Consider the following 13708-nt stretch of genomic DNA (forward strand, 5'->3'; position numbering starts at 1 on the left):
ATTTTATAATTACATTTATCTAGTACTGATAGGGAAAATTGAGGTCTCTTATTAGTTAATTCCTATTTCTTTCTGTAACTCATTTAACTTTTATTTTAAGAATTTGGATGCTATACAATTTTGTGCATATGTTTAATGTTTTATTACTTCATTACCTATGGTACCTTTTACCAAAATGAAGTTTTCCTGTTTATCTCTTTTAATTAGGTTTATTTTTGCATTTGCTTTATCTGAGATGATATTTTCTATTCTGCTTTTTTTTTTTTAAACCTCAGCTGAAGCTCCATAGATTTTGTTCCAATCCCTCATTTTTACTCTGGTATGTCTGTTTCAAATATGTTTCTAGTAAACAAAAATTATTGGAGTCTTGTTTTTATTCCATTATGCTGCTTTCATTCTGAGTTTATCCCATTCATATTCATAGTTTTGATTATTAACAATACATTTTCCTCCATCCTGTTTTTCCCTTTTATCCTTTCTTTCTTCCCTCTCCTCCCTTTTCCTCCTCCTATTTCTTCTTAAAAGTTTGTTTTGCTTCTGACTACTATTCCTCCTTACTCTGTTCTCTCTCCTATCAGTCCTTCTTCTCCTTCTGTAGATTTCTATATCCAGTTGGGTATATATATTATTCCCTCTTTGAGCCAATTCTAATGAGAGTAGGGTTTAAGTGTTTCCCACTATTCCCATTCCCAATCTTCTTTCCACTATAAAGGCTCTTCCTTTTATTTTTTTTTTAATGTGAGATTTTTCTCATTATTATTCTCCCTTCCCTCTTCCCCTAGTCCTCAGGCCTTTCTCAGTGCTTAATCTAATTGTTAAAGTCATTCCCAATAATTTGGCTATCTACATTTGTTTTAATTGTCCTAATAATGATAAAGTTCTTAGAACTTATAATTATCATCTTCCCATATAGAACTATAAACAACTTTATTGGTTTCCTTATGATTTATCTTTCATATTTACCTTTTATGCTTCTCTTCACTCTGGCATTTGAAAGTCAGATTTTCTATTCAACTCTCATCTTTTAATCAGGAATGCTTGAAAATCTTTATTTTATTTGATATCCTCCCACCTCCACAGATTATGTTCAGTTTTGCTGGATATAGATTACTCCTGTTTGTAATGCTAGCTCTAGTGTCTTTTTAAATACCTTATTCCAAGTCCTCTAATCTTTATGTGGAAGCTGTTAAATCTTGTGTTATCTTGCTGTGGCTTCATGATATTTGAGTTGTTTCTTTTTGACAGCTTGCAGTATTTTCTCCTTGATCTGGGAGCTCTGGAATTTGCCTATTATGTTTCTGAGAGTTTTCATTTTGAGATCTCTTTTAGGAGGTGATCAGTAGATAATTTCCATTTCTATTTTATTCTCTGGTTCTAGGATATCAGGGTAGTTTTCCTTAATAATTTCTGGAATTATGATGTCTAGACTTGCTTTCAGGTAGTCTAGCAACTCCTAAAATATCTTTCTTCCATCTGTTTCTTAGATGTTTTTCCAATTAGATAATTCATATTTTCTTCTATTTTTTATTTTGTTTTATTGTTTGTGTCTCCTGGAGTCATTAGCTTCCACTTGACTAAATCTGATTTATAAGGAATTATTTTCTTCAGAATTTTTTGTGCCTCTTTTACCAAACTGTTAATTCTGTTTTCATAATTTTGTTGTATCTCTCTCATTTCTTTCCCCAATAGTCCTCTACTTCTCTTTTGATTTTTAGAATACTTTTTCAGCTTTTCCAAAAGTTCATATTGGATTTATATTAAATACACATTTTTCTTTGAGGCTTTGCTTGTAGCTTCTTCAACATGTCTTTTTCTGGGTTTCTGTTTTGATCTTCCCTATTACCATAGTAATTTGTTGTTGTCAGGTTCTTTTTTAGTTATTTGCTCATTTTTCTTTTTTTCCTCAATAGTATTTTATTTTTCCAATTATACATAAAGATAGTTTTCAGCATTCATTTTTATAAGATTTTGAGTTCCAAATTTTTTCCTCCCTTCTTTCCCTCCCCCCTCCCTAAGACAGCAAGCAACCTGACATGCAGATTATACATATACAGTCACTTTAAACAGATTTCCATATTTGTCATGTAGTAGAATAAAAATCAGAACAAAGTGGAAAAAAACATGAGAAAGAAAAAGCAAACACACACAAAAAAAGTTGAATATACTGTGCTTTGATCCACATTCAGTCTCCATAGTTCTCCCTCTGAATGCAGATGGCATTTTCTAACCCAAGCCTATTGAAATTGTCCTGGATCACCTCATTGCTGAGAAAAACTTAAGTCTATCATAGTTTATCATCATATAATCTTGCTATTATTGTGTACAGTGTTCTGATTCTGCTCACTTTACCCAGCATCAGTTCATGTAAATATTTCCAGGCTTTTCTGAAATTAGGCTTCTCATTATTCCTTGCATTTGGATCCTTTTTTCTCTTTTATGATCTTTTTGGGATACAGACCCAGTAGTGACATTGCTGGATCAAAGAGTGTGCATGGTTCCAAATTACTCTCCACAGTGGCTGGATCAGTTCATATCTCCACCAACAGTGTATTAGTGTCCTAGTTTCCCCACATCCCCTCCAATCTTTATCATTCTTTCTTGTTAGCCAATCTGATAGGTGTCAGGTGGTTCCTCAGAGTTGTTTTAACTTGTGATTCTCTATTCAGTAGTGATTTAGACCTTTTTTAATGTGACAATAAATGACTTTAATTTCTTCATTTGAAAATTGTTCAAATCATTTGACCATTTATCAATTGGGAAATGACTTGTATTGTTTTAAATTTGACTCAGTTCTCTGTATATTTCAGAAATGAGGTCTTTGTTAGAAACACTGGTTGTAAAAATTTATTTCCCAGCCTTCTGATACCCTTTTAATCTTGGCTGCATTGGTTTTGTTTGTACAAAATCTTTTTAATTTAATGTCACCAGTTTGCATTTCATAATATTCCTTATTTCTTGTTTGACCCTAAATTTTTCTCTTCTCCAAAGATCTGACAAATAAATTATCCCTTGCTCTTCTAATTTGCTTATAGTATCATCTTTTGTGTCTAAATTGTGATCTCTCTTCAACCTTATCTTGGTATGGGATGGGTTGGTAAATGCCTCATTTCTGCCATATTGTTTTACAGTTTTTGTGGCAGTTTTTGTCAGATAGTGAGTTCTTATCCCAGAATCTGGGATCTTTGGGTTTATCAGAAATGTTTGCTCGTTTTTCCAATGCATAATGGAGCAGCTAAGTGGCAAGGAGTGTACATAGGTGGTGACAGAGTGGAAGGCCTGGAGTTAGGAAGACATAAGTTAAAATCCCACCTCAGATACTTCTTAGCTCTGTGACCCCTAAACAAGTTGCTGCCTCCATCTGCCTCAGTTTCCCCATCTGTAAACTGAGCTAGAGAAGAAAATGGCACACCGTTCCAGTGTCTTTGCCAAGAAAACTCCCAAATGGGATCACAAAGAATAGCTAAACAATAACAACAGATATTTCTCTGGCCTATTTCCCGACTTTGAACTTTGTATTAAAATTGGGCTTGCCTCCCAGGTTGGATGGGGTGCTATCCTAAGCTTCAGATCTTTCTTGCTGCAGTGTTTGGAGCTAGAGCTGGAGACGTATAGATTTTTGGTGCTTCCAAGGTAATATGATGTAAGGAGAGATGTAGTCACTATTCTCCCACCCTGTGTTCTGGTCTTTATCCAGGAAGAGACCTTATTGCCCTGTAGTCACCAGCACTAGCATTCCTCCTGGCCCTGGGACTGTGACCAGGTTCTTTGCTTTCCTGAAGCCACAATTAATAATACTTTTCTCAAGCTTAGAATTTAAACTAGGATCCCTACTTTCCTATAAGCAACCAGAAGCTCTTCTTCTCTACCCTGGAACCAGCTTCAAGTTGGCAATTACTTTGGTTCTGGGACTGCAACCCCGAATTGTATGTGGGTAATATAACAGGAACCCAATGCCAGTAAAGGGTCCCCTGCATTCTCCTTCCACCCAATTATTAGACAGCATTCTTTCCCCTCTCCCCCCCAAACCATGACGCAGGGGCTGAAAGCTCCTAAAGCTGCTGCTGCTGGCAAGCCACCTTCAAAGCATGGCCTGGGCTGCCTGAGCCACACTGAACTCCCAAAGCCTATCATTCCCCAGGTGAGATAGACCTTTCCTGCTGACCTCCTGAGTTGTCTTGAACTGGAAGATTGTTTCATCCAATCTTTTGTGGGTACTACCAGTCCAGAATTCAACTCGAGGCATTATTTTAGAATTTTTGGAGAAAAATTTGGGAGGGCTTTGCTAAATGCTGCCTCTATCATATACTTCTCAAGTAGTGTCTTCTCCCCATTTCTCTTTCCTCCTACCCCACCATATACATTAGGGTCTAGCATTGTGCTAGTATGTACTCAATAAATGCTTGTTTCATTGAATAAAATGCTTATAGTAACAGTCTGGGAAGATAAAGTATATAGGTCACAAACATCTTTGGATTTTTCCTTAACATTCTATCTCCTTGTCAAAAGGTAGATTTCAAAAAGTCATTTAACCTATTTATGTCAGTAAACGTATACAGTAAAGAATTTTCAATGGGAAAAAAAAAGTTTGATGTAGTAATTTTATTACTAGATCCCAAAACAACCATTTAAAAATCTTTCTGTCCCTCTTTGAAAGGAATAATTCATATTCTAGAAAAAAATAAAAGTCATAGGTCCCTTTTTAAAATTATAAAAACTTTGAATTAAATTTGGTCATTTAATTAATGAATCTCAACCTATTAACAAAAGATATAAATATATATGTATATATAATATGTGTATATACATATATATCTTACAAAATTATGTAATAGATAATCTATATTTGAGCACAGCAATCATAGAAAAACCAATTATAGCAAAAAATTCACCAAGCCTAGCATGCTTTTGAAATTATTCATCCCTTTTCCAAATCTTTCATAATTGGTCAAAGTATATGAATGGGCAGTTTTCAAAAGAAATCAAAACCATAAATAATTACATGAAAATATGCTCTATATCACTAATATTTAGAGAAATACAAATTAAAACAATTCTGAGGTACCAGCTCACACCCATCAGATTGCTTAACCTGGCAGAAAAAGAAATTGACAAATGCTAGAAGGGATGTGAGAAAACTGGGACAGTAATGCATTGTTGGTGAAGTTGTGAACTGGTCCAAGCATTCAGCAGTATAATCTGTATTTCTGCCCCAAAGGCTATCAAACTCAGAATATCCTTTTATTCCAATAATCCCCCTCCTAGGCCTCTACCCCAAGAAGATAAAAGAACAATGAAAAGGACTTATATGTACATAAATATTTGTGGCAGCTCTTTTTATAGTAGCAAAGAATTGGAAATTAAGGTTATGCCCATAAGTTAGGGAATGGCTGAACAAGTATATGATTGTGATGAAATACTATTGTGCTAGAGAACAGAGCTTAAACTTTTTCTAATCATAGATTCCTTTTCATCTGAGAAATTTTTACACAAGCGAGGATATATAGCCAGGTCTATAAAATAGGAATACAAAACAAACATTTATTGATAATAAATTATAATTTTGCAATTTCCACATTCAGTTATATGATCCTATATGGGGTTGTGATCCATGTTTAAGAAGTTTTGCTATTAGTGTTTCTATTGGGCTTATATCCCAAAGAAATACTAAAGAAGGGAAAGGGACCTGTATGTGCCAAAATGTTTGTAGCAGCCCTGTTTATAGTGGCTAGAAACTGGAAAATGAATAGATGCCCATCAATTGGAGAATGGTTGGGTAAATTGTGGTATATGAATGTTATGGAATATTGTTCTGTAAGGAATGACCAGCAGGATGAATACAGAGAGGACTGGCAAGACTTACATGAATTGATGCTGAGTGAAATGAGCAGAACCAGGAGATCATTATACACTTCAACAACGATACTGTATGAGGACATATTTTGATGGAAGTGGATTTCTTTGACAAAGAGACCTAACTGAGTTTCAATTGATAAATGACGGACAAAAGCAGCTACACCCAAAGAAAGAACACTGGGAAACGAATGTGAACTATCTGCATTTTTGTTTTTCTTCCCGGGTTATTTATACCTTCTGAATCCAATTCTCCCTATGCAACAAGAGAACTGTTCGGTTCTGCAAACATATATTGTATCTAGGATATACTGCAACATATCCAACATATAAAGGACTGCTGGCCATCTAGGGGAGGGGATGGAGGGAGGGAGGGGAAAAAAATTGGAACAGAAACGAGTGCAAGGGATAATGTTGTAAAAAAAAAAAAAAATTACCCTGGCATGGATTCTGTCAATATAAAGTAATTATTAAATAAAAATTTAAAAAAAATAAAGTATACTATCCTGCTGTAAAAAAAAGAAGTTTTGCTATTAAAAAACTTTGAAAGACTTACATGCTGTGAGTAGAACCCAGAGAACATTGCACACGCAAGGTAACAACAATATTGTTACAGTGATCAATTGTGAAAGACTTAAGAACTCTGATCATTACAATGACTCGTAATGAAAAATGCCATCTGCTTCCAGAAAGATAACTGATGGAATCTAGAGTGTAGATTGAAACTTTTTTTTTTACTTTATTTTTAAACTCCCCCCCCCTTTTTTTTTGCAATGTAGCTAATGCGTGTTTTGCATAATTTCATATGTACAATCAGTTTTATATTAATTGCCTTCTAAATGAGTAGGAGATTTGGTAGGAGGAAAGGAGAGAATTTGGAACTGAAACTTTTAACAAAATTTAAATAAGTACATAAATGAACCTTACATAGCCAAGTCTACACAACTAAAATAAAGTGGTGGATTTAACTATTATGTACTGTTTGTACAGTTTACACAGCTTTTAATAATCTTAAAAATAAATACATAAACACATAAATCTTTTAAATAAATACATCAATAACTGTAAGTGAGAGTTAATTGGTCTTCAGTTTTGAGGGAAGAGTTTGTTCCTCATAGAGGTACAGTAGAGGACCTGATTTCAAATCTTACCTCTCCTACTTATTTCCTTTATGACCTTAGGCTAATCAGCAATCTTTCTGGATAGACTGAACTAGATGATCCCCATGATTCCTTCTAGTCTTGAGTCTAAGGATCCCCATTTCTGTGGGGGAAATATTTGCCAATTTCTTAGTCATTCGGTAATAATGCTAATTTCTTTAGTACTTTATGATTCACCAAGTACTTTTCCCACAACAACCCAGTGATATTGATATAGTACAAGTTTTGCGATTCCATTTTACATAGAGTTAAATAACTTACCAAGGTCTATATGAATAACAAGTGTTAGTGTGGATATGAATCCAAATCTTCTAATCTTAAATCTTTTATAGCAAACTTACTTCTCTAAATATATAGTGTTATTATTAGTAGTATATTTGTGCTATTTTCTTTCTTAATGTACTTATTTTTCTGTTTCATTGTCAGCTACTCCATACCATAGTGATTATTAAAGGACCTCCCTTGAAGACCAGCCTTATGTCAGAGACTAATGTTATATCGTTAAAAATCTGCTTCACTATAAGGTGGAGAAGCTGAAGAAGTGGGGGTGGGTAAATTTGGGGGAGTAGTGTCAATCTGATTCAAAATCTGACCTCTAGAGCTCCTGAAAAGACTTTGGGAAGAAGACAGAGACTAGAAAGCAAGTGACCAGGATCTGGGGTTGGGTGGAACCCTGGGAAATATTCTAAATTAGATTATATTTTTTCTGTGTATCTTTTACTTTATCTTTTAAATTAAGTCCCTTGAGTTCAGTCATCACCTATCCCGTTTATCTTTGCATTACGCACATACATCTAGAGAAGTGAATTAAATCATACAGCACGTCCTTAATCAATGACTGGGCAATATATTCAGCAATCCTTTCTCTACAATTATCTTGACAGTGTCAATTTGTAAAGCAACAAGTAAAACTGTGCCATCAGATGATGAAGATAAACCCTTTTCTAACTGATTTTACAATCGTTATAATGATTGAAATATACCTATTCTTTTGTGAAAACATTTCTTCTAAAATAGTAGTTATACTTTTTTCTGAATAGTACACCATTGAATCAGAAAGATTTCTCTCATTCATTAAAACTGCCCTAGACTAAGGGGGTGAGCTGGTAGGTAGCACAGTGGAAACATCAGCAGGCCTGGAGTCAGGAAGATCTGAGATCAAATGCCACCTCAGATGCCAGTTATATGATCCTGGGCAAGTCACTTCATTCTGTTTGCCTCAATTTTCTCATCTGTCAAATGAGTTATAGAAGCAAAAGACAAACCATTCCAGTATCTCTGTCAAGAAAACCCCAAATGGGGTCGTAAAGATTTAGACCTGACTGAAGAAGAACAAAAAGAATAATAGTAAAGAGGGAAGTCAATCCCAGAATCTCTTGTTTACAAGAAACACATTTTAAAAAGTAGAGACCCACTTCAAGAAAAAAAGAAACTAGAACAACTCCAAGAATAAATTATCCTAAGAGACATTTTCGTATTGCGTATCTCTGATCTGGAGTACTGATATCCTTTTTTTGAGGGGAGCATATGAATATTAATTCTTTTGTTAAAGAAGTACTATTCTAGAATGCCTGAGTCCTTTCTTTTCCCCAAGAACAAAAGTACTGAAAATGTGTGTGATTTTTTTCTTGTTAATTGCATATTTAACTGTGTAATTTAAAAAGAAGAAATGACAGCAGTCAACACTGTTCTCCAGCTCTTACTTTGATGGTAGGATGATTTATTTGACCTTGACTCTCCTTGCCATCAGGAGTATGTACAATGTAAAATGGGATGGAGTCAGAAGCTTCATATATAGTCCATTCTGCATTGAGCACATTGAGTAATTTGCAGGTTTGTTCTTTCACCAAAAACTTTTATAGCTTTTTGCTTTAAAAATAGTTCTGGAGTACTGCAAGATAGAAAAAGCTCTGGCCTAGATCTTACACAGGATGGCAGATGAACAGAGCCGATTTCATTTTGGGCACATTGCCCAGGACACTTTTAATAGAACATATAGTTACTCTAGGGATTCTGAATCTATGGTTATGTCAGCCTTAAGCATTGATTCTTCAAAAGGAAAATTCACAAATTATTAGACACTAGTTAACTTTTGGGCAGTTTAAGTTTTTGAAACTGGTTCTCATTTACTATGAATGGACTAGACTTCATGAACAAAACGTTTGGAATCATCTTTCTCCCTCCTATTCATAATATGACTTCCAAAATTTTTTTGAAGTTTGAAGTAGAAAATCTTTTTCAGATGGCCAAAAACTGGCACTGCAAGATTATTTAAGTCCCTTGTGAATTGTCTGGCAGTTTTTTCGCATATCATGTAATACTTTGAGAAAAACCACAGCTTACAAATATTTGTATTTTATTAAGTAAAATGTGTTATTTTAAACCTTAATTTAAAGTTTAAAAAAACTTAATATTAAAGTTGATGTTCATTGTTATGGCTAGAAGAATTAGCCTTTAAAACATAGAATCTTTTAAAAAATAAAATAATTTCAAGAAAGATTCGATTCCATAAATATTTCCTAAGTGCCTAACATATGCCAGATGTTATGCAAATAACTATTGAATTGTTATAGATAGTTTTGATTTTATTTTGTTTTGTTTTGTTTTTGCTGAGGCAGTTGGGCTTTAAGTGACTTGCCTAGGGTCATACAGCTAGAAAGTGTGAAGTATCTGAGGGCACATTTGAACTCAGGTCTTGCTGATTTCAGGGCCCCAGGTAGTTTTCTTAAAGTAGCAAGCTAATTTCTTTCTGTTGAAGATCTTCATTAATAAATTAATATTAATAGTATGACTACAATTCAGTACATAGCAAAAAGTACTTGAAATGAGCAGCATTTTTTTGATACATATGAGCTTATAAAAGAGGTATGCTGTGTTATACTTTGCAGTTTTAGAAGTATCAGAAACTTTTCTCTTTGGTTGGAAAGTTGTCAGGTGCTTTCCCTGAAAGCCATCAACTGAGAATGGTAATATATTGTTAGTCCTGAAATTAATTCCTTTAAATACTACTGCCTTCTGTCCATGGCATTTGTTCTGTCCTTAGTAATGACATATTTGGCCATAATGTCACTTTTTACTAATAGTGATAGCTTAATCACATGACACTATTTATCAGATTTATCTCCTATTAAGTCTAACAGCACTGAGTCTCCTACAGTTTTTCAACACTTGAAGGTGCATTTTATCCTCATGACTCAGAGACAAAGATCATCACAGCTTCTTAGTATGTATGAATTTCCCAAATGAGAAATAACAACTACAATCATTAAACTTTGTTTTTAATCCTAGTATGTCTCAAACTCTGCTCCTGAAAGAATACAGCCATTTACCACCATTTAAAATTATAGCTTTCCTTCTCTGTCTCCTTCTCTCTTTGTCTCATTATTTATTTTATTTTAACAGGGAAATAGATAAATTCTAACACATAGAGAGGATACAGCAACTCAAAACTTATTCCAGCCATTTGTTTTCTATTGCTGGAGCCTTATTAAACAACATTTTTTTTTGTTTTGGAATATTGTAAGGTCTTAGTGAATAAAAAGGACCAAAATTTCACACATTTGCATTAAATCTTGGGTGGGGGGGGTTTAGGTGATAAGTGAAAACTGTCAAGAATATTTTAATTTGGTGTGTGGTTTTTCAGTATTTTTAAAATGTGGTGTTCTCAAATTTCCTAATAAAGCCAAATGATTGCTATCACCTAGCATGTGTCATATGAAATAACGTTTGGAGAACTGTTGGGAAATATAACGATGATTATTATTATTATTTATACATACTCTAAGGTTTGCAAAGAGGTTTACAAATGTGATTTGTCCTCACAACAATCCAAGGAGGTAGGTGCTATTATTATCCCTATTCTTAAAGGTGAAGAAATTAAGGCAGACAGAGGTTAAATGGTTTGCCCAGAGTTATACAAGCTAAGTGTCTGAAGTTGGATTTGAACTCAATTCCTTTTGCCTGGTCCTGTGCTTTATCTACTGTACTACCTAGAGGACTCAAGTACATGAGAAAATAATGCTAAGTTCAACAGCTTCTCCACTCTGAAAATCGAATTACATGTTACTTTATTTTCCTTTCTTCCAGTTTAAACGTTACGTTAGTAAACTTCGGAGTAAGAGTACAGTTTTCAAAAAGAAGCATCAAATAATAGCAGAATTTAAAGCGGAATTTGGCCTTCTTCAGAGGACAGAGGAACTGTTAAAGCAGCGTCACGAGAACATTCAGCATCAGCTGGTAACAGAACGTCTTCTAGCTCTCACCTAGGTGGTTCTTAACACGAGAGCAAGAAAATGCATGGATTTGTACCTCTTTGTTAAGTCAGCATTTTTCCTGGTAAAACCAAGAAATTAGTGTTATTTGGTTAACTGTAAAGGAAAAAGCATTTGAGTTTGGGGATAGTTTTGATGTTATAGAAATTCCTGATTAAGATTGATGCTGTTAAATTATTTAGCTCCCATTTGAGCACATTACTCATTTTAGATAGCTCTCATGGAAGATATTAGAATCCAAAACAAATATGAAGGTCATTAAACAGGTCACCCCATCTCTTGAAATCTTGTCCCTTGATGATATTAGTTATCATCCAGGCTCACTCTTTGGCTTCCTGGATCCTTAAATGTATAGTTCTTATTTACTATGTCCACTTCCTTCCTCAATCTCTTATTTTTTTTTCCCTTTCCCCTAGGTAGTGTTCAGACGCTGTTCTCTCTAAAGTTCCCAGTGGCTTTCTTCTTTCAAAAGTTTTTTTGTATCTTTTTAAAAAACTTTTTAAGTTTCAAAGTAGAAAAATAAAATAGAAAAAAAAAATGCTGTGTGTAAAGCAGAACAAAAGAGAGAACTTTAAATATGCAACAATAAATTTCCATTCCAAGAAAGCCTATATAATAATTACTACCTATAGTTTACATATTTACACATGATTTTATACATAATTACATACACATGATTATATAATATACACATTGTATTCATAACTGTTCATCCTTTCTTTGTAGGATTTCTGCTGTGTTTTTCTTACTTTATTCTTTTTTCCCCTTTCCTCTCTATCAACTTCCCCAGGAAGACCACACTTAAACACAGATATATTTATACATACATACAGATAGACAGATATCTATAATCATATACATATATACACATGTACTTTCATCTATATTTATGTAAGGCCAGTAGACTTATTTGTCCTCTGTTTCTCTGAAGATGGGTAACATCATCCCTCATAAATTGAAACCTTTCCATATTTTTCTAAATCTACCAACTCATTACTTCCTACTTCACAACAATATTCTAACCTTATGCTATCTAGTTATTTTAAATAGTATGCCTTTATATTTTTCAGTCTTCATCTTCCTTATACTTTTTAGTCCCTTCCAGGCTTTTGGGACCCTTCACACTTTCTAAAAGAATGAATAATTTTGCCTTTTTATGAAGGGATTCATTTAATAACTTCATTACAGATAAACTTTTTTTTTTTAACAAACTGCTGCTTTTAGCATCTGTCTCATTCCATAATAATCAGAAATTGCATACATCTACAACCTCTAATTTCCATACTGTAGATAAATTAAGTGTGATTGTACCCATACAGGTACAAATTTAACATGTTAAATCTCTTGGATTTCAAAATATACAATGTTCTTTTAGGATTCTCATTAAGTTTGTTCATTTATCTATTTGATATCTTGTCATAAATCTATGAATTTGTTTTGTGGATTTCCAGGGCTTTCATATGCACTCTGTGGGATTTTCTTTCTCTTTTCTTTGCTCATCAGCAAACTGTTGAGGACAAAAAGGGTATCTCTGGCTACAGTTACACTCAGGAGGAGCTAGAGAGGGTATCAGCATTAAAGAGTGAAGTGGATGAAGTGAAAGGCCGGACGCTGGATGGCATGTCGGAAATGGTGATTCTATGACTTATTTCTCTTCCTTTCTTGGGGGTCTAGGAAACAAACTAAAAAATAAAGCAAAAAAACAATTTGGGCCAAAAGAAAGAGGAATATTTTCCAAATAAAGTGTGACATGAATTTTCAAACTGCTTTTATGAAAAGTTTTTATACCAGTAAACAGCTTCTCTATAGTACCTAGTGAAAATAATTGCAAGTCCAGTGTTTGCTTTTGGGGTGAGATTCTAACTAACTTTTAGTGAATCTTCAACATGTTATTTTTTTCAGAGTTGTTGTTCTCATCAAACTTTTAAAAATATTTCCTTCATTCCAAAGAGATTATATTAATCATGCTTTTTGTTCTGATGACAGGTAAAAAAACTGAATTCATTGGTGGCTGAAAAGAAGTCAGCATTAGCCCCAATTATCAAAGAGCTAAGACTATTGCGACAGAAGTGCCAGGTAGGAAACCCATATGGAGAGACATTGTCTTTAAATACTTTTATGTTCTCTATGTGTTCTTTCTTGTTTACTAAGGCTAGTCTAATAGAAATTATGTTTCATCAGAAACGGAGTAAATTATCATTAAAGGGATTTTGTGTAATTTATTTTACTTAATTGCTGTAGACTTTAGATTATCTGAAGAAATTATCTTAAACACAAATCAGTTAGGTGACATTCCCAATTTAACTTTTATGCAAGCAAGTGCTATAAATATATGGTCACACTCTCCTGTGACCAGGTGAAGCCTGAGAGCATGCTGATGTGGAATGATGCCAAGCTAACCCTGTAATAATGAATGCTGTCATACCT

General features: G+C 33.9%; 1 protein-coding gene across 1 annotated transcript in view; it reads left to right on the forward strand.

The window, feature by feature from the left end:
• IFT81 (intraflagellar transport 81) overlaps positions 1-13708 on the forward strand; it is a 72913-nt gene that overhangs the window by 44274 nt on the left and 14931 nt on the right. Inside the window, exons 13-15 of the mRNA XM_051972761.1 lie at positions 11097-11246; positions 12785-12913; positions 13268-13357. Of these exons, the coding sequence (XP_051828721.1) occupies positions 11097-11246; positions 12785-12913; positions 13268-13357 (369 nt within the window). The remainder of the gene's footprint in view (positions 1-11096; positions 11247-12784; positions 12914-13267; positions 13358-13708) is intronic.

Source organism: Antechinus flavipes, chromosome 1 (assembly GCF_016432865.1).
Source record: "Antechinus flavipes isolate AdamAnt ecotype Samford, QLD, Australia chromosome 1, AdamAnt_v2, whole genome shotgun sequence".
Taxonomy (NCBI): Eukaryota; Metazoa; Chordata; class Mammalia; order Dasyuromorphia; family Dasyuridae; genus Antechinus; species Antechinus flavipes.